At 46.8% G+C, this 21,077-nt stretch overlaps 1 protein-coding gene across 4 annotated transcripts in view; it reads right to left on the minus strand.

Annotated features, from left to right (window-relative positions):
• Positions 1–21,077, minus strand: part of SYTL3 (synaptotagmin like 3) — a 96,294-nt gene that overhangs the window by 29,087 nt on the left and 46,130 nt on the right. For all 4 annotated transcript variants that reach the window (XM_082475554.1, XM_082475557.1, XM_082475556.1 and 1 more), the window contains 5 exons: positions 12,072–12,123; positions 10,974–11,043; positions 9,364–9,442; positions 7,868–7,992; positions 3,754–3,888 (listed from right to left, as the gene is read on the minus strand). In XM_082475554.1, the coding sequence (XP_082331680.1) occupies positions 3,754–3,888; positions 7,868–7,992; positions 9,364–9,442; positions 10,974–11,043; positions 12,072–12,123 (461 nt within the window). The remainder of the gene's footprint in view (positions 1–3,753; positions 3,889–7,867; positions 7,993–9,363; positions 9,443–10,973; positions 11,044–12,071; positions 12,124–21,077) is intronic.

Consider the following 21,077-nt stretch of genomic DNA (forward strand, 5'->3'; position numbering starts at 1 on the left):
CTAAAATGGTCCCCAAATAGCACTTGCTTTCATTTCGTACTGATTTAACTACTCAGGAAGTTGAGTGTTTCCCCTATTTATTACCCATTTGTATTTCTACTTTTGTAATAAGCAGAGACTTAATAAGCTTTTTCTAGCACCAACTTCCTGTTTCTCAGAGAATATAAATGTCTCTCAGAAGAGGAGGCAACATCTTTGGGCAAGAAACAAAATGTATTTGCTTTGTGGGAGTTTAGTTTCCTTAAACAAACACTGCTTCAGACTAAGGGGAACAGGTTCGGATTGAATATGTAATAATTCAATCTCATGATGATAAATGTTCAGGGCACAAATTGGAGAAGAGTTTAGACGAAAGGGAGTTGAGAGAGCCGGGTTGAATTTGCACGATAGTTTGGAGGTACTTCCCTAAGAAACAGTCTGAGTAAGATGCATACACTCGCCACATCCTCTTACCCGGGCATCCTTCCCGACGACTCTGAAAGATCTTCTAGGTGTGGATCAGCCCCAAGTGAGCAAAGCTGAACCAGGGTGTGGGGGGCAGTTTAAGAGTTCAACAACTCCCCTGGGATAAGACAAAAGACCTGGGCTTTGACTCACAGTCAGAGTTCTGCAGTGACCGCGTGACCTTAGCAAGTTACGTAACCTCCATGAGCCTCAGTTTTCCCATTTGTGAAATGGGATAATAGCATTTATTATTATCCCATTTCCATGGACAGGATCGTTGTGAGAATGATCGGGAGGTGAAGCTCCTAGCTCTGTAGTTAGCACACAGTAGGCTTTCAATAATAGCTCTGATACGAATGAATCCAACCATGTCACAAATATTTATTGAGTGCCATTGAAGTGTCAGGCACCGCTCTGGGCACCTGGGTACTACAACAAATGACAAACCACAGGTAAGCTAATTATATAGCTGTAGAAGGAGATAAGAACGCAGATGAACAGACAGCAGGTGAAGGCAAGGCAAGGCAAGGCAGGCAGGGCAGGGCGGGGGTAGACCTCCTGAGAAGGTGACTTTGGAGCAAAGACCTGAAGGGAGGGAGTGCGTGAGCTTGGTGCCTGGGAGAGGGAACAGCCCCAGGAATTCCCCGGGGCAGGCGTGAGTCTGGCTGTTCTAGGGCCAGTGCTGCTGAGTGGAATGAGCGAGGGGGCAGGTGTGGGATGGTGCACAGCTCGGGTAGGCCCTACGGAGCACTGCGGGGTGGATCCCAGCCCCGGCCCCTGCCGCTGCATTGGTTTCTGGGCCTTGAAGGAGCTCAGAGGCCAGTCTAGCAGACCGTGGACAGTGTGGGCTCCCTGGGAAGGAGGGTTCAGCCTCGTCCTCCTGGATCAGCCTTGTAAAGGCTCAAGCTAGCTGGAGTCCTTGGAGCCCGTATGTTACCTGGGGTAGAAGCAAACCTCCCCATGGATCTCGGAAAAGCTCCCAGAGGCCACTCCCATGCTTCCCCTGTCTGTACCCACCACGGGGTTCAACCCTAGGAGAGAATGTTCTGGAGCCGCCCTTGTTTACCTCACCCTCGGGGAAGCATTTCCTCAGTGCTTTCACCTTTCTCAACTATTCTCCAGTATAAACACCACTTAGGAAGGTGCTGAGCCATCCTCCAACACCAGCTCTCCGAGATACCCTGGCAGGACCACCCCAGACTCTCATGACCTTAGGGCATCCAAGAAGCGGAGGGTAACCCCGTCTGGCTCTGCTAGGACCGCTGTGCGACCCAGGACAGGAGGCTGCCCTCAGCACGAGTTGCGAAGGGCCCACAAGAGGAGCTGTGTGAACTGAACAGCTACTGCCTTGGACAGCACAGCCCTGGACTGTTAAAGAATCCTTAACAAACGCCATACTTTACTCGGGTTTGAAATTGCCAGGGCTCAACCTGTGTGTTTCTGAAACCTCACCGTGCATATGAATCTCCTAGGGCTCTTGTTAAGTTGTAGGTTCGGACTCCAGCAGGCCTGGGGTAAGGCTAGAGATTCTGGTTTCTGACAAGCACCCAGGTGGCGCCAGCACTGCTGGGTCCCACATTTTGAGTAGTGAGTGTGCAGAGCAGGGGTCTTCGTGGAGGCAGGACCACCCACAGGAGACAGTGGTTGGAGCCAACAGATGGGTTGGAGCTGCTAGCATTTAGTGGATTGAATCAAGGATGTTAGCTATTCTTCAAGGTCTAGCCGGCTTCTGCCATGACTTTTGAATATTCGACTGGACATTCATGGAGATGGGGGAAGTTTGACATCAACACCATGTTCCACTAAAATACAACAACCCCAAGAAACAGAGAGGTTAAAGTACTAGCTCTGGACCACACTCCTTGCCACTAAAGGAGCTGGAAGGTGAACCAAGACGTTGGTTTCTAGAAGCTGAGTTCTTAACCACTGTCTTACGCCACGGAATGTGAGCATTCATTTGATTCCCAAAGCAATCCAGTGAAATAAAAAGAACAACTTTTCAGACTTCCCTGGCGGTCCAGTGGCTAAGGCTCCGTGCAGGGGGCGCGGGTTCGATCCCTGGTCCGGGAACTAAGATCCCACATGCTGTGCGGTATGGCCAAAAAAAAAGAACAACTTTGATACCATCTCCTTGATGAGGACTCTGAAGTTTAGGGAGTCTTTATGATTGCTTAAGATCATTGAATAAGGGACCTCCCTGGTGGCACAGCGGATAAGACTCCGCACTCCCAATGCAGGGGGCCCGGGTTCGATCCTTGGTCAGGGAACTAGATCCCACATGCATGCCGCAACTAAGAGTTCTCACGCCATAAGTGAGGAACCCGCCTGCCGCAACTAAGACCCAGCACAACCAAATAAATAAATTAATTAAAAAAAAAAAAAAAGATCATTGAATAAGTTAAAGATCCATGACTGTAATTGAAACCTCACGGCCCCTCACCCAAGGCTCCATCTAACATATCAAGCACATATCACATGTTTAGGCACAGAGTAAACATTCATTCAATGTTTTTGAATAATGAATAAAGTAATAAAAAGGCCTGCCTATGAAGAGACACTACATTTAAAAACACCACAAAGCAATCTCAAAAAAAAGAAGAGCAAAGTTGGAGGACTTTACTCAACTTCAAGACTTCCTACAAAGCTACAGTAATCATGTCAGTGTGGCCTTGGCATAAGGACAAAGAGGTCAGTGGAGCACAAGAGAGAACCTAGGAAAAGGTCCACACTTACATGGTCATTTGACTTTCAACAAAGACACCAAAGTCCATGGAAAAATGAGAGTCCTTTTTTTTTTTTTTTTTTTTAAATGGTGCTGGAATAACTGTTTATTCATATGGGGAAAAATGAACCTCAATCTGTACCTTACACCATTCACAAAAAGGAATGAGCTGGAGCATGGACCACACATAAAAGCTAAACTCTTATAAAGCTTCTAGAAGAAAACATAGGAGGCTATCTTCATGACTTATGGGTAGATAAGACAGAGAAGTAACCATGAAAGAAAAATCTGACGAATCAGACTTCCTCAAAACTAAACACTTCTCATCCAAAGACACCACTACTTATTATTAATTGCTCTCTGTATGAATGAAAATGTTCACAATAAGATGTAAAAAAGAAAACCACCATCAGAGTACAGCAAGGCTTTTCCCAGCTCTCAGTCTAAGTAAAATATCACCTCTGCACTCTATATCACGCTCCAGTTTATCCCACAAGACAACATGGCACTCGTGTTGCCCAACAATCCAATTTGACGTCATGGCAACAACCACACGTCGCGTGTCAAGGATATGAGACAAGACTCACGTGTCTCAAGCCTCCTGAGAATAAAGTGTTGGGCGCTGGACTGGATGAGATATCCTCTTGCTTCAAAACAGGGCTAGTAGGGCATTTGGGACTCTCCTGATTAAGAGGGTTCAGAATATCTGGGGCGCTGACCTTCTGAAAAAGAAAACACAGAATTAGTATAGTACAGTCTGCATCCCAGTTTGAGTTTGTTCAAATGTGATGACTTCAGCGAGCATGGCCTGCGTGTCACTAATACGCAAACGTCCGGGTGCTGAGTAAAAGGCCACACCTCCGTTTGGATAAACGCATACACACACGGGGCCCCAAGGCAGACGTCATCAAGCTTCGGGACATTCGTGAACAGTGATGGGTGGGTTACTTATGGATTAGTACAAGTCTTAAAGAAACTGAAGCCCACATTTGACCTTAATGATGACGCAGGCATTTAATCACATGAAATATAGTATTCAGCCTGACAGCCTCTAATGTGCTCATAAAAAAAGGAAAAAAATCAAAATATGTCTCTAAATTTTATAAAAATATTTTTTTAATAGTCGGTACTTCTCCTATAACATGTACATCTTGTGCTTTCTAATATGGTAGCCACTAGGCACATGGGGCTATTTAAATTCCAATCAGTTAAAATCAAATAAAATAAATTCAGCTCCTTGGTTACACTAGACACATATCAAGTGCTCAGTAACCACATGCGGCAGTGGCAGGAAAGTTCTATCGGACAGCGTTAGTACAGAGCAGGGAGGGAAACCTCTTCCTGGTTGAAAAGACAAAGTTTCCAAATCGAGACTTTAGGTTTTGACACTGGGTTGGAAGCAGAACTTGGAAATATAAACAGCTGCACTATGGTCATAAGTTTCACGAATAAAAAGCTAAGACTATTACAGAACAAATGAAAGATGTGATTACCTCTAAATTATTGTTCATGCTCTCAATTTCCAGAACTCAACTCAATTCCATCAGACATTTGTTAAGCAACACTCTATTCAATGTGCCGCTGCTCTATGTCCTGGGAGTGGGAAGAGGAGGGGGAGGAGGGGAGGAAGGAGGAGAAGATGCCTGTCTGCTCTCCAAGGGCTCACTAGCTCATTAGAAATGCACACCGTTAAAATGGAAGTACGAGCCAAGTCAACGGGAAAGAGTGGGAGACCTTACGCAGAAGAGGCACCTGGGATGGTCTTCAGTGGGAGTGTGACCTGAGTGGGTGTCAAGGGCTGGCTGGGGAAAGACCCAAAGGTAAGGCATCCCGAGTGGAGGGGCTGTCGTGATGGTCAGCTATGGAGCACGTTCCTAGACCTGCTAGAGGCCAAAGCAACTGCAGAGACGCAAAAGGCCTGGCAGAGACCCGGACACGAGATCACACACGCACAGTGACGCGTGATGCCGTCCAGAGGACAGGTAGCTCGGGGACACTGAAGCGTGGGCACAGGGGAGGAGACACAGGGCTGGAGGAGCCGGAGATCCAAGGGGAGGATTTCAGAAATGAAGGTGTTAGAAAAGCTTTTTCATATAGTTCAAAAGCCCGTGTGTTACAACTACTGAAGCCCGCGCGCCTAGAGCCCATGCTCCGCAACAAGAGAAGCCACCGCGAGGAGAAGCCCGCGCACCGCCACGAAGAGTAGCCCCCGCTCGCCGCAACTAGAGAAAGCCCGCACGCAGCAACGAAGACCCAACGCAGCCAAAAATAAATAAATAAATAAATTTATTTTAAAAGTATTTAAAAAAATAAAGATGTACTCTTTATACTCCAGCCCTATAATTATTTAGCACTTATAGATCATTCCATGATTACTGAGTACTTTATAAACATTTGGCTAAATTTCTCTTTAAAACAGCCATATCCTCAAGTGGGGAGAGAGAATGCCTACAAAACGTCACAAGTGTGTCCTGCCAGGAGTGTGGCGGGCAAGTGGACACACACTGCACAGAAGGTCTACACAGTGGAGGCTCTCTAGCCACGGCCCCCCCAGTTCCTCCTCACTTCTACCCTTGAGCACCACCAGCCCTTCAGAGAACCTTGCACTCGTCTGGCAGGCCCATCCCACTGCACTGCAGCCCGTGAGGGTGATGTCACAGATGCCACATTACGTCAGCTCCAGAACGTCTGGAGCTATGCCTACAGATACTTGGGATGCCCCAGCATGTGGCACATGATGCCAGAAGTGGGAACCGTGCCAGTCTGCAAGCATTGCTGGCGTCTCCTGGCAGGCGTTACAGGAATGGTCCCTGGAGCAGGCCCCACCTGGCCCTGCCACCCTGACCACGCTCCCTCTGGGTCATCTCTCGGCCCCGCAATCCTCATCTTTCATGGGACAGTAACAGCACAGACCTCACAGGCTTGTTTAAGGATTAAAAAAGTTAATTTGTCCTCCTATGTGGGGCACATAACGAAGAGGTTAAGAGTTTAGAATCGTACGAACCTGGGTTCTGTTCCTAGCTCCACCTTTTACAAGCTACTGCTATGAGACAAGGTGGGTAACCTCTCACTAAAACTCAGGTTCTAGATCTTTATCATGGGAGTAACAATATCTTTCTCAGGAATTTTAAGAATGAAATGTAATAAAGTAGGTAACAAACACTCCATCATGCCCAGAACACAGTGTCACCTAAACGCACACTGACCCTCTCCTCCATCCACTGATTCAGGGACAGCAGGTAGGGTGGTGGAGACGGCAGGAACCCACACGTGTTTGCACCTGAGGGTCTCAAAGACCTTCCGGACACACATGGCGCACTCTCCAGGCCCTGCCCTTACAGTGAGGTCCCAGGACCGCGGCAGCATTGCCTGCTCACTGGCGAGTGCCTTAGAAACACACCTGAGATCCTGCGTCTCATGCCCACCCCAGATCTACTGACTCGGAATCTGTATTTCAACAAGCTCCCCAAGTGACTCACATACACATTAAAGTGGAGAATCACTGCTCCAGAGTTCAGCCTCCAAACTAAGACTGCCCACCATTTCTGGTTATGTCACCAGGTCCATGTGACAATCTCCCTAAGCCTCAGTTTCTCTAAGTGTAAACAGGGTCACATGCACTACCACCTCGAGGGGTGGTGTGAGGGTAAAAAGAGAGTTCAGGTAAAGCTTTCAGCAAGAGCCTGGCACATAGTAACAAGTGCTGGCAATTTAGGTTTATATTCAGATAACTTAGGTAGCAGTTTAGCTGTTATGTTATCTCAGGGCATCTTTACAAGATCACTGTGCTGCTCTGGGCAGAGCAGGTATTATCACCTTCATTCCCCGGGGAGGCGGGGGCAGGGGGCATTCGGAGGCTCAGGGAGTTCAAGTGATGTGATGTGGATGGAGGCTGGATTTAGCATCTTGAGAGTATGTGGAAGTCCCAGCAGGAGACTAAGGCTGTGCTCAGCCCCTCGCCTACAGAACAGTCTGTCTGGGGACATCCTGAACAGAGCCCACTGCTGCAGAGAAGGGCACTTGTCCTGCCCAGCTAACCAAAGCTGCAAACAGTCAGGTGCTGGCGTCTGCCACAGCCAGGTCACCTCAGCTGGACCAGAACCCAGGTTTTCTGACCCTAAAGTCCGCTTGCCCTCACACTCCAGTGCATCTGCCTCTGGCTCGGTCAATCCTGGTGGAAAGAGAAATTCTTTCCCTAAAGGCCTTTATTAGGTGAGATCTCTTACAGTTCAGGTACGTGGAGAGCCTCCCTCAGGATCACACCTGAACATGCAGCGTTTATGGTTTCAATAGTTTCAATCAGAGATCGGGACAGATTTTAACCAGAGGTTGCTGGAAGCCCGACACAGGACAGAATGAGAGTATCCACAGACCAGGAATAACTGGGCACATCGCAGGCCTGCAGGTGAGCCTTTGCCTTTGGTGTGGCCTTGAAGCCAGCAGGGAGCTTCGGGGGTCACGTGGAAACCCCGGGGGCTTGGAATGAGGTGGAAGCCTTTCCCTGTTCTGAACCACTTTCCAAATTCAATAAAATTGAATTTTAACCCTCATTTGGCCTGTACCCGCACCCCAGCCAATGGATGGGTTTATAAGTACGTTTTTCAGACTGCTTGGTGGTTAACTATGAAGTAAAAGGATGAAGAAATCTATGGAGAAAATGGGGAGAAGGGTGATCTTGGGGCGGCCGGCGGCCTGGGATACCCGGGTGGTGACGTTGACCGCGGTGTCCGACTGGCTCCTCCTCTCCGACCGGCCCTCGCACTGCCTGGGACCCACAGCTGGGCGTTGCTTGTCAGAGGTCATGTCATTCTGCGACTTGGAGAGTTCTAGAAAATCAATACAAGGATGACAGGTGGGAGTGCGCAGCTTTGCCAGGACCTGCGGGAACCCTCCCTCCGGGATTCCTGCACCCCGAGCTCTGGGGCCAGGAGGGGAGTCCCCGACACCGCGCTGGACCCGGGGCACCTGCACAGGACCGAGGGGCTGGATCCTGAACGTGGGTGACTGTGTGTCCCCACGTCTCTGCAGGCGGAGCCACCGTCAGGGCGGGGTTCAAGGGCGACCTCCCGACCCAGGTTACTCTGCATTCAGGGCATACGTCCCGAGTGTCCGGTTGCCCAAATGCAAAGAAGGCAGCCGAACGAACCAGCTGTTTTTTTTAGGGGTTCCTTACAAAGATTGTATAACTAGATAACCACATCTTGAGGTGAAAGCAAAACTTGGGGTATCCTTATAACCATTTCGGAAAGCAAACCCTGAAAAGATGACTTAAAATTTTTTTTTGCAGTATAATAGTCTAGAATAAAGATGAGTGAAGGGAAGAGGAAGGACCCACACACAGCGAGAGCCTCTCAACGGTCAGTGCGTCCTTTAAAAAGAGCTTCCTTTTCCCATGAGATCCTTGTCTCCATCTTGAAACTACCTTTAGAGTAGCGCCGTCCAACAGGGAGATAACACAGCTCACCTATGTCATTTTAAATATTCTAGTAACCTCACTTTAAAAACTAAAAAGAAACAGGTAAAATTAATTTTAATACTATATTTCATTTAATGCAAAATATCCAATGCATTGTGAAAATATATAATCGATATTAAAAGTATTAATGAAAAATGTCACCCTTTTTTCGACACTAAGTCTCCGGAATTCAATGTGTATTTCACTCCGGCCACATCTCAAGAGCCACGTGTGGTCAGAGGCTACCACATAGCACAGCGCAACTCCAGAGCACCCCTCCCTCCTGATGCACCATGAGCCCCCACGCTTTGCTATTTATGACGTATCTCCCGCATGCACTGAGCAGGGGTAAGGCTGTGGATCTTCTCTTTCTCTCTAGAGGAGATCCTGCACGTGTCCCGCCAAAGCGCCCGGGTGTTCATCTTTTCCCCCGAGATGTGTCAGAGCCTCTCCTCTCCGAGAGCAGTGCCAACCACGCTGTTCTCAAGTCTACTGTCTGGAATCTTTGGGGCGTCCTTCTACACCAGGCAGCTAGAAAGGTCCCAACACACACCAGCCCCTCAGAGCCGTCGCTGGTGCAAATACAGGTGGAGGGGTGAAGGGCCCAGGGCTGTGGCTTTCCCCAGGAGCCAGAGACAAGAGAGTGGCCCTTGCCCAGCCGAGGTCACCGGCCAGGCCCTGGCCCGCGGGGACGGCTGGCCTGGACGGCGGTAGAAGAACCCCTGTAGAAACATCCACTTACTTTTCATGTGGGCGGTAACAGACAGAAACAAATTTTCCACAGACTTATTAAATCCTTTAAACTGACCAAGCTCCTGGAACTAAAACAGAGACAGAAGGAGAGAGAATGAGAGTTATGTCTGATGACCTGTGTTTGCCCTGGCAGCCTCCAGGCCGCCAGCCCCCAAACCCTGGCACATGCGGGCGAGGGTGGGTGTGCGTTCTCGGGTTGTGTGCAGACGTGCGTGTGTGTGTCTGGGGCAGAGGGCACTGTCCTCTATTTACTCAGCTTCTCTCCTCTGAGTTCTGACACCTGCATTAAAGGCAGGGGCATCACCATGGGGTTGTTGACACGATAGCAACTACCTCACAGAAATAACAGCTGACACTTCATGGGCTCAAAGACTGTACCAAGTAAATTCCTGCTTCTTTAGCCTCCTTCTCTTAGGACCCCACCCCAGCTCTGCACAAAAGGGACGCCAATACGGGCAGAATGCATGTGACACAAGGGCTGAAGGTGGTACCAGGGACAAGGTAAGCAGACTGGAGCCAAGGGTTAGTTCCGCCTCCCAAAACAGAAGAGAGAAGAAAAAGGAAGAGAAACAACAGAAATGGGATCCCTCCCCTCTGCGAGTCTCATCCACCCATCCATTCATCCGTCCACCCACCCACCATCCATCCACCCACCCACCATCCATCCACCCACCCACCCAACCCAGGAATATGTCTTGAGCACATCTGTGCTTGAGTAACTTCAGAGCACTTAAAATCTCTCTCTAGGAGAAAGTAGAGCAGAATTTTGAAGGTCACTCCGGTGTCTCAGTTTGAAATTGAAAAAAGAATGTATGTATTTTCTCTCTCTCACCAGCAGACATGTATATCCTCCTTTGTACAGATATAGTTACTCCCCTTAATACACAGAGTAATAACAATGAAAATAATCAAGACCATGTGTTTCCATGGCACTTTACAGTTTCCAAGTACCAGCAGAGACGTTATTTTGTTAATTTCTCACACCAGCCATTGGGAGGCGAACCAGATGAGAATTATTTCCACCTCCCAGGTGGGAGCCCAGGTAAGTGCCCCATGATCACACAGCTAACTTCCTTGGAAGGAAACAGTCCTGGTCTCCTTTATGTTAGCGCCTACAAACCCTCAAAGACACACACGCACATTTCCACAGATACTCCCAGGCCTGCGAATCACACACCTGTGCGTCAACCTGTATTTCCTTTCCACCCCCAGAGACCCCTGACACACGGCAGCCCATCCAGAACCCCACGCTCAGGGGCACAGTTAGGGGAGAGAACCAACAAAATGACAAGCGTAAATAGATGGGGATGTGGGGTGCAGGCGAGGACATGGGGTACAGGCAGGAGATGCGTCCACTGACGGTGCGGGGGACGGGGGGATGGTGCCACGGCCCCCAGAGCGTGACGGAAGTGCAGACACCAGGCAGGGCCCAGCACCCCTCAGCCTCCGATCGGGACCCCCATTCTCTCCTTGCCTTATGACCCACTCCAGCCACAGCTGGATCCCTTTGCCATGAGGCTAAAGCTCGCAGGTCCCCTCTCTTCCCCTGCTTCTCTCCCATTTCCCCTCCCCAGGAGGCACACAGAACAGGCACGTTACCCTGCCAGGGCTGCCGCTGCACCAGCTTTCACTGAGAGGGGGTGGAGTAGGAGGAACCACGGAAATTTTGCTGCCGAGGAAAAATACAAGGGTAAGAAAGGAGTTATGAGTCTTAAAATATTAGTCTTAGAAATACACAACATTTGTATTTAACCTATAATTCAAGTTCTCTGCCTTTTTTTTTTTTTAAACACTGCCTCACTTTTCAGAAGAGGGGTCAGCAGCCTGCCTGGATCTGCTCTGCACAGGGCCTGATTCCCTGGGGGCTGGGTGTGGGAAATGGGCGTCATGTGGTCTAAGGTCTGGGCATTGCACTCCATCTGTGTGTTGCAGAATAGCTGGGGTGCTCGGGACCGGCTCCGTGGCCTGGCTGCTCTGGAATCCGGACTCCACACGGGTGTGCCGTGTGGCCCTGAGCGTCCTCTCAGTGAACACCACGCAGCAGAATGCCCCAAATGTCATGGATGTAAAAACTGACCACAAGAGCAATTAGAAGTTTGTGCTAAAAGAAGTGGGGGGGTGGGGGGATGCAGTAAAAAAATGAAAAAGTCCTGAGATTGGAAAATCTCACCATGAGCAAAAAAAAAAGCTTCTGGTGGAGAGCTTTCAGTAATACTTTAATAAATTCAGCATAGTCAGGTGTGTGAATTACTGCTAGCTTCAGGATGGCTGGGTATTCAGTAAAGTTACTATCTCTCAGGCCAATATTCAAATCTACCAATGTTTATTCCACAGATGTCTCCAAGGTGTCAAGCACTGGGCAAGATGTTGGCGACATGAATGTTTCATAAAAGCAAGTGCTTGGTTTAGAATCTCACTGGACGTGCCATCAAGAACAATATTTAGTTTCCTTACAAGATTTCAGAATTCAAGAAATAAAATGTTTTGTGAGCAAATCCTACGCTAGCTCCTTCTAGCTTTTCACAAGAATCTGGAAACATCTCTGAATCTTTCTCAGGCACTTTATCATCTTTTTTAAAAAAGCTACATTCCAAAGCAGTGACATCTGAAAGTCAAGAGATCTGTAAGTTCTTTCAGCACGTCCTTCGGCTCTAGTCCCTGAGGGCCCAGGACGGCCTGTCCTTTGACAACACTCACCTCAGCTTCTGATAAGATTGCAAGAGTTTTGCTCCAGCTGTCTCGTGCTTGCCTGGAAGAGATATCAATAAAGGTCATTTATTACTAAGAATATAACTTAGATGATGCAGATACAGGACATAATAAATTAAAATTATTTTTCTAATATCACATTTGTGATTAAAAAGTAGGAGACCATTTTGGGGTGCCAGAGATGCTCTAAAATCAGACTGTAGTGATGTATAACTCCATACATTTACCAAAAACCATGAAATTGTACATTTAAATTTTGTGCTACATAAATTATGTTCCACTAAAGCTGCTGTTACACACACACAGACACACGAGTAAGAGACCATACTTGCTGGAAATGACTGCTCTTATTGAAAGTTGATGCTGGATCAGATTTTTAAATTCTGGATAATTTGAAAACCAGTTCACGCTTCTAAGCTTCCATTTGTCCTTTGGAAACATTTCATAATGGAATGACCACATTCCTTTAAACATTGTTATGGAGATTGAATTAATCTTTTAAAAAATGTAATCTACTTATTTCTAGTTATAGAGGCTAATAATTTCCTAAATAAGACTCCATCTGATATAGTACTCTTTTTGTTTCAAGGCAAGGGGATTTTATGATGTATTAAGACCCCCAGAATAGAATTCTCCAAGTCCGCAGTTCTGTGAACACAATGTTTCCTGGCCCAACGCAAAGGGAGAGGTCAGCCCACTGCCACCCCGACCCCAGCTGGAAGCCAGAAGCGGATTCTGCTGCTCTGGGAAGTTCCCTAGAGGCTCCACAATGCCCAACACAGCCAAGAACCGCCAGACCTGCCATCCTAGGAGGTCAGTGGAGCTCCGGTCTTGTGTGTTCGGAAGGCTTTAATCCATCCCAAAGAAAGACAGGTATTCACGTCTTCTCCGTAAGACAGGAGGAAGGGCGGGGATAGTAAGACAATCAGGAATTACGGGGAGGCCTTCGGGAGGAGGGCATATGGCTCTGATATCAAGTCCAAAACCTTAAAGCTGGGGACAGCTAACCCCTCAGCTGACCTTGAGCTGACACCCATCCCATCAGGGGTCCTAAATTAGGGGGCTCAGGGAGCACATCGGCCCTGAAATCCTATCTCAGATTTTGAGTCCACCTGCCCGTGTGCATTTTTCTGGGGTTCACAATGGCGGTCACCAAATTCTAACAGGAGTCTCTGAGCCATGTCCCTGCCCCACCACAAAATAATTATTTAAGAACAAAGAAGGCCTCACCCGAAGGCTGAGTGCTCAACTAGTAGAACCAGCTCATAATGGGTGAAATCCCGTATCTGTGGGACCCACAGGAAAGAAGAGAGCCAGACCAGAAGCAAAAAGAGAGCCACCCTAAGTGCACTGGAGTTGCGAAAGCAGAGAAAAACAAGGCAAAGAGAAAGGAAAGAGAGAGACGCCGTTCGTCCAGCCTCTCCTGGGCAAAAATGCAGACTCCAGGGGACAGGGCGCTCGCGAGCCGTGGGCTGTGTCACCGGTGCTGCCGGCCCCTCCCCACTGCCCTTCCACCTCAGCCCCTCGTCCTCTCGGCCCTGGACTGTTGCGGTCGCTCCCCAGAGGCACGGCCACCAGCTACAGCCCCTCCCTCCAAGGTGATGCTCTCTCCTCCGCTTTCAGTCCTCCAGTGGCTCCCTACTGCCTTAGCCTGCGGTCCCAGCCCCACTGGCATCCCTGGGCCTCCAGCCCTGGGCCCTTGAAGAGCTCCTTACTGCCCTACTTACCCTGGGCGCTTTCCACTTACCCCGCCCCATCTCCCCGGGCTAACTGCCCTTCTACCTCAGGCCCGTACCTCCCTCCTAAACCTCAGCTTAGGCCCTGTCGCATTTCTAAATATCCCTCCTGAGCCCCGGGAGGCCCGGCCCACGCGCAGATCTCTGCTGCCCCCTGCTGGCTGCACCGGGCCGCACCGCCCTCAGGGTCGACGCATCCCTTCCACAAAGGCCAGATGGCAAACATTCTAGGCTTTATGCCTTCTCTGTCCCACGCACTCAACGTTGCACTTGGGACAGCAGCCACAGACAATGTTAAAGAGTGGGTGTGTCTGTGTTCTGATAGTGGACATCGAAATTTGAATTTCTTGTGTTTTGTGTGTCACAAATATTATTCTTTTGACCATTAAAAAATGTAAAACCCGTTCTTAGCTCATGGGAAGTGTGAAAACTGGCAGAAGGATCGGTTTGGGCCGTGGGACCTAGTTTGCCCCACGTCCTTGCTGCTCCAGGTGTGGATGGCGGCCCTCGGCAGGGCACCGGCAGGGAGCTTATGAGCAATGCAGAGTCCCAGGCCAACCCTAGCCCTGCAGGGTGGGCCTCTGGCTCGCTGAAGGTTGAGGAGCGCCGCCCTGTGGCTCTGTCCCTGTTTATTGCCAGTTTGCTTTTTTTTTCTCTTCTGTTCCTCAGCCATTTCTTACCAGAGGCTTCCTTAAAAAGCACTAGATATTTACTTGTTAACATTTTTTTTTAAATGCATGTAACTACTATAAGGAAATGCTCGTGGAAAGACACCCCCCCGTCCCCCAAGGTCTCTGGACAGGCGGGCTGCGGCCCTGCTCTGGCCGCCTTGCTAGGCTTCACAGGGAGCAGCTGTGGGTCAGGGCCCCTAGGATCCTAGGCTTTGGGGCACATTCAGGGAGGCACACTGGCATTTATTAGAAGCTAACTGTCCGCCAGGGGCTGTGCGGGGCACTCTGCATGCATTTGCTCTGTGGTTCGTCACTAGCTGTCATCCCAATTCTATAAGTGAAAACCGAGGCTCGCGGGTATTGTGCAACGGGTCCTGGGCTCAGCTCTCCCTGCTGCCACCCAGCCCCCGGAGCACACACGAGGTCCTGTCCCCTGCTAGCAACTCACAGCCCAAGTGGCTACAAAAGAAACTTCGACCAGCATAAGAAAGCTGCTTAGGGTTGAGCTGTGTCCCCTGTGAAAAGATATGTTGAAGCCCTACCCACAGGCAACTGTGAATGTGACCTTATTTGGAGATAGAGTCTTTGCAGATCAAGTTCAGGGGAGGTCATTAGGGCGGGTCCTGAGCCAAAAGGACTGGTGTCCTTGTAAAAAGGGAAAATTTAGACACAGAGGCAGACAGGCACAGAGGAAGGGTAAGGAGGAGATGGCGGTGTCACAACAGAGGCGGAGACTGGAGTAGTGTGTCCACAAGCCAAGGAACACCCAAGGGTCACTGGGAACCAACAGGAGCTGGAAGAGGCAGCGAGAGATTCTCCCCGAGAGCCCGCAGAGGAAGCATGGTCCCTCTGACAACTTGACTTTGGACTTCCAGCCTCCAGAACTGTGAGACAATACATCTCTGCTGTTCAAAGACACCCAGTTTGCACTTTGTTACAGCAGCCGGGGAAAACTACTACAGAGGTCCCGTGTAATTCGGTCCCTACCGACCTGTCGAGTGCCACCTGCTGCCACCCCCGTCCCATTTGCAGGTCCAGCTGAAGCTGCACTTCCCAGCTGCCCCACGCCCACGAGACTGCACCTCTTCCACACCACTCGCTCTGTCCTTCTAGTGGTTTATTCTCCAGATTCCGGGCCTGTCCTCACCAGGCCGGTCTCGTCACGGTTGCCACGCACGCTTGCTTTGAAATTCCTCTGACTGCACTGTAATCATTGGCATATATGTCCGTCTCCCCGACTAGACGGTGAAAACTTTGAGGACACGGGCCTTGTCTTATGCATCTCAGTGTCCCCAGCACCCAGCAGAGGGCTTGCCATGCAGAGGTGGTTACAATAAATGACAACAATAGAAACCGACACTATTTTAACAATAAGCGTGACATCATTTAATAAGCCGTACCAGATATGTATGAAACAAGGTCATCATTTTTTCACCACTTGACCTAATTTCATCCATTTGTTCACATTAATTGCATGTAATACACACGGGCTCTTTACAGAAACAAGGATAAGGGGACACAACCTCTGCTCATAAGCAGGAGCTTATGATGCTATAAGCATCCCCGTGAACCACAGGACGGAGGAGAGGCTTCTAGATCAAAAACCAACCAGCAACTGGCACAAGCACATCTGTGGCATCATTATACATCTAAGTACTACTGTATATACTGTATCTACTTCTGTATCTACTTCTCCATCTAAAAACAATAGTGATAAGGCAACATATTTCAGGTGCTCATAAAAAGTCCTCTAGAATGGATGCCCATCTTGAGCCAGGCTCCACTGTGACACTGGCCGAGAACACCAGCTGCCTACCAGCCAGCGCCCTGAGCCTCAGGTCCTGCCACAGATGCCATGCCCTGTCACCCCGATACTTCTCTCTGGGGTGACGTGGTTCCCAGGAAAGAGGGCACAGGGCAGACTCCCTGGAATGCCCCAGTGCAACTCTGTCAACCAGCCACATCACGTGGTCATAGGTGACTGAGGGGCCTCACATCCTGAGCCGTGGGATCTGTGTAGCTTAGTCTTTTTCCAAGACATGATCGTTAACTTCCCCACCTACACTGTAAGGCCCCACAGAAGCCCCTCACTACGGAAAGTCACGGACACCCAGAGAGCCATGTGGGACAGCTGTGGAGCAAACAGACAGGGCCAACAAGCGGAAGGGTGGCCTGGCCCAGAGCCGCCTCTCTGCTGGGGCCCATGGAGTGGGAGAGAAGCATCCTTCATAGGAAACCATACCGTGCAGTTCCAGGTGTGACCCAAAGCAAAGCGCAGGTAGGTCTACCCACACAGAGCCTCCCTGGGAACTATACAAATACACTCCTTCATCAAGATGCTTTGTCCACCCCTAAGAGTTGGTTGTAATATATGGATTTTGTTAGAACAACACATTTTGCTGCATCTTCCAGAAAAATCATCACAATAAACACACAAACCTAGGATGTCTATGATGTGAACAGTAGCCCCTCAGATGTGGCTCCCTTGTACAGTGCCCAACGTGCACAACTGTATGCAACAGTCCTGAGGGTTGGCCCACACTGGAGCTTAAATACCCTCTAAATGCTAGAAAAAGGTGACTAAAACCAGAGGTTCGGTGTGTGTGTGTGTTGGCACGGGGGGGCGGTATTGGACAATTATAATCTGTTTCAGGACTTTTTTCTTTCATAGGAAAGAAGAGGTCTCTAAGACAATAAAGTTTTAAACCAGTCTTTGGCTCACTTACGCAAAGTGGAAAAATCTCTCAAAAAAATTGACCTAAAAAATCCCTCAGAATGTGAAGAATCTTGATATCCTGTCATAAATGGTTTCAGAGCTGGATTACGGAGCTTTTTAAGGTATATTTTAGCCCTTATAGAAGTTTCAGCTTAGATAGCACTGGGGCCAAGACATCATTCCAGGATGAAAGGAGATACAGTGCACAGCTGTGAGTCAGCCACCAATGCCTTCCAGAAGAACTGAAATTAATAACAGATTTATAATCCTGTTGGCAGAAAGTGTATCTCATCCAGTGTCCTTCTGCCACTAGACATTACTCTTGTGCTTAGCTGCAAGAAAGAAAAATAATTTTTCCCTTTAATTAAGCTCCCTGTATTCTATCAGCAGAAATTCTGGATGGCTTCTGTGTTAATAACAATCCTCAAGATCTGGGCAGTAACTCTTCCACAAAGAGACACTTAAGGTTGAAGATAACTGCCCAGGCTTGGTGCGAACCTGGGGATAACTGGGTATAAACTTCTTTTCCACAGCCTTTAATTTTCTCTAAAAATTGAATGTGGGTTTTAAGAGTTCTCTATCCTAAAGATTCTAGATATTAATCCCTTATCAGATATGCGATTTCCAAATGTTTTCTCCCATTTCATGGGTTGACTTTTTCTCTGTTGATAATATCCTTTGATGAACAAAAGTTTTTCACTTTGATGAAGTCCAGTTTATCTATTTCTTTCTTCTGTTGCCTGTGCCTTTGGTATCATATCTGAGAAGTCACTGTCTTCTCAGACTTCAGACAATACTACAAAGTTACAGTAATCAAAACAGCATGATATTAGCACAAAAACAGACATATGGATCAATGGAACAGAAGAGAGAGCCTGGAAATAAACCCACACACCTACGGTCAATTAATCTTTGATAAAGGTGGCAAGAATATACAATGGAGAAAAGACAGTCTCTTCAGCAAGTCGTGTTGGGAAAGTTGGACAGCCACATGTGAATCAATGAAGTTAGAACACTCCCTCACACCATACACAAAAATAAACTCAAAATGGCTTAAAAAGACTTACATATAAGACATGACACAACAGAACTCCTAGAAGAGAACATAGGCAAATATTCTCTGACATAAGTCGTAGCAATGTTTTCTTAGATCAGTCTCCTAAGGCAACAGCAATAAAAGCAAAAATAAGCAAATGGGACCTTGTCAAACTTGGTTTTTGCACAGCAAAGGAAGCCATAAACAAAAGACAACCCACAGACTGGGAGAAAATATTCGCAAATGATGAGACCGACAAGGGCTTAGTTTCCAAAATATATCAACAGTTCATACAACAATATCAAAAAAAACAATCCAATGAAAAAATGGGCAGAAGACCTAAACAGATGTTTTTCCAAAGAAGATACACAAATGGCCAATAGGCACATGAAAAAATGCTCAACATCACTAATTATTAGAGAAATATAAATAAAAACTACAATGAGGTATCACCTTACACTGGTCAGAATGGCCATCATCAAAAAGTCTACAGATAATAAATGCTGGAGAGGGTGTGGAGAAAAGGGAACCCTCCTGCACTGCTGGTGGGAATGTAAATGGATACAGCCACTATGGAGAACAGTATGGAGGTTCCTTAAAAAACTAAAAATAGAATTACCATATGACCCAGCAATCCCACTACTGGGCATATATCCAGAGAAAACGCTAATTCAAAAAGGTACATGCATCCCAATGTTCATAGCAGCACTATTCACAATAGCCAAGACATGGAAACAACCTAAGTGTCCATCGACAGATGAACAGATAAAGAAGATGCGGTACATGTATACAATGGAGTATTACTCAGCCATTAAAAAAAGAATGAAATAATGCCATTTGCAGCAATGTGGATGGACCTAGAGATTGTCATACTAAGTGAAGTAAGTCAGAAAGAGAAAATGAATAACATATGTTATCACTTATATGTGGAATCTTTTTTCTCAATTACAAATGACCTTTTTCAAAACAGAAACAGATTCACAGACATAGAAAACAAACTTATGGTTACCAAAGGGGAAAGGGGGGTAGGGATGGATAAACTAGGAGTTTGGGATTAACAGATACACACTACTATATATAAAATAGATAAACAACAAGGACCTACTGTACAGCACAGGGAAGTATATTCAATATCTTATGATAACCTATAATGGAAAAGAATTTGAAAAGAATTATATATATGTATATATATGAAACTGAATATATATATGAAACTGAATCACTTTGTTGTACACCTGAAACTAACACAACATTGTAAATCAACTATACTTCAATTAAGAAAAAAAAAAATCATTGTCAAAGCCAATGTCTTCTTTCCCCCTGTTTTAAGAGTTTTATAGTTTTAGGTCTTATTTTTAGGTCTTTGATCCTTTGAGTTAACTTTTGTTTATGGTGTTAGGTAAGAGTCTAACTTTATTCTTTTACACATACACATGTGGTTTTCCCAGCACCCTTTATTGAAAAGGCTGTCCTTTCCCCATTGAATGATATTGGCACCCTCGTCAAAAATCACTTGACTATACAACACAGGGAATATAGCCAACATTTTATAATAACTATAAATGGAGTATAACCTTTGAAAATTGTGAATCACTATGTTGTACACCTGTAACTTACATAATATTGTACATCAACTATACTTCGATTAAAAAAAAAGTCACTTAATCGTATGTGCAAGAGTTTTGTTCTGGGATCTCTATTCTATTCCATTGGTCTATGTCTGTCCTTATGCCAGGGCCTCACTCTTTGGATTACTGTGGCTTTGTAGTATGTTTTGAAATCAGGAAGCATGAGTCTTCCAGCTTTCTTCTTCTTTTTCAAGAAACAAACAAAACAACCTAATTCAAATATGGGCAAAGACTGGAATATACATTTCTCCAAAGAAGACATAGAAATGGCCCAATAAGCAGATGAAAAGATATTAAACATCACTAATCATTAGGGAAATGTAAATCAAAACCACAATGATATAGCCACTATGGAAAAACAGTATGGAGGTTCCTCAGTTTATTTCTTTAAAAATAGAACTACTATATGATCCAGCAATCCCACTTCTGGGTACATATCCAAAGGAGATGAAATTACTATTTCAAGGAGACATCTGCAGTCCCATGTTCATTGCAGCATTATTCACAATAGCCAAGACATGGAAACAGTCTAAGTAACCATCAACAGATGAATGAAGAAAATGTGGCATACACAAACACAAACACACACACACACACACACACACACACACACACACACACACACACAGGATGAAATATTATTCAGCCATAAAAAAGGAAATCCTGATATTTGCAACAACATGGAAAGACCTTGATAGCACTAAGCTAAGTGAAATAAGTCAGAGAAAGACAAATATCACATGGTCAACTATATGTGGAATCTAAAACCACTGAACTTGTAGAAACGGAGGAGAATGGTGGTTGCCAAGAGCTGAGGGCTGGGGGAAATGGGGAGATGTTGGTCAAAGGCTACCAACTTTCACTTATAAGATGAGTAAGTTCTGGGGATCTAATGTATAGTGACCATGGTGACTATAGTTAACAATACTACGTGTACACTTGAAAGGTGCTTTGAGTAGAGCATTAATGTTCTCACCATGACAACAACAACAAAATGGTACTTATGTGAAGTGAAGGATGTGTTAACAAACTTTATGGTGGTAAACATTTGAGATATATATATATACACACACACACACACACACACACACACACATATATACACACACACACACATATATATATATACACACGTATACATATAGTGAAATCATCAAGAAAAAAAAAGAATCCATACACAGAACTGAATAAATGTCAGGCTTGTAGA

This window comes from Balaenoptera physalus (assembly GCF_965194825.1).
Source record: "Balaenoptera physalus genome assembly, chromosome: 9".
Taxonomy (NCBI): domain Eukaryota; kingdom Metazoa; phylum Chordata; class Mammalia; order Artiodactyla; family Balaenopteridae; genus Balaenoptera; species Balaenoptera physalus.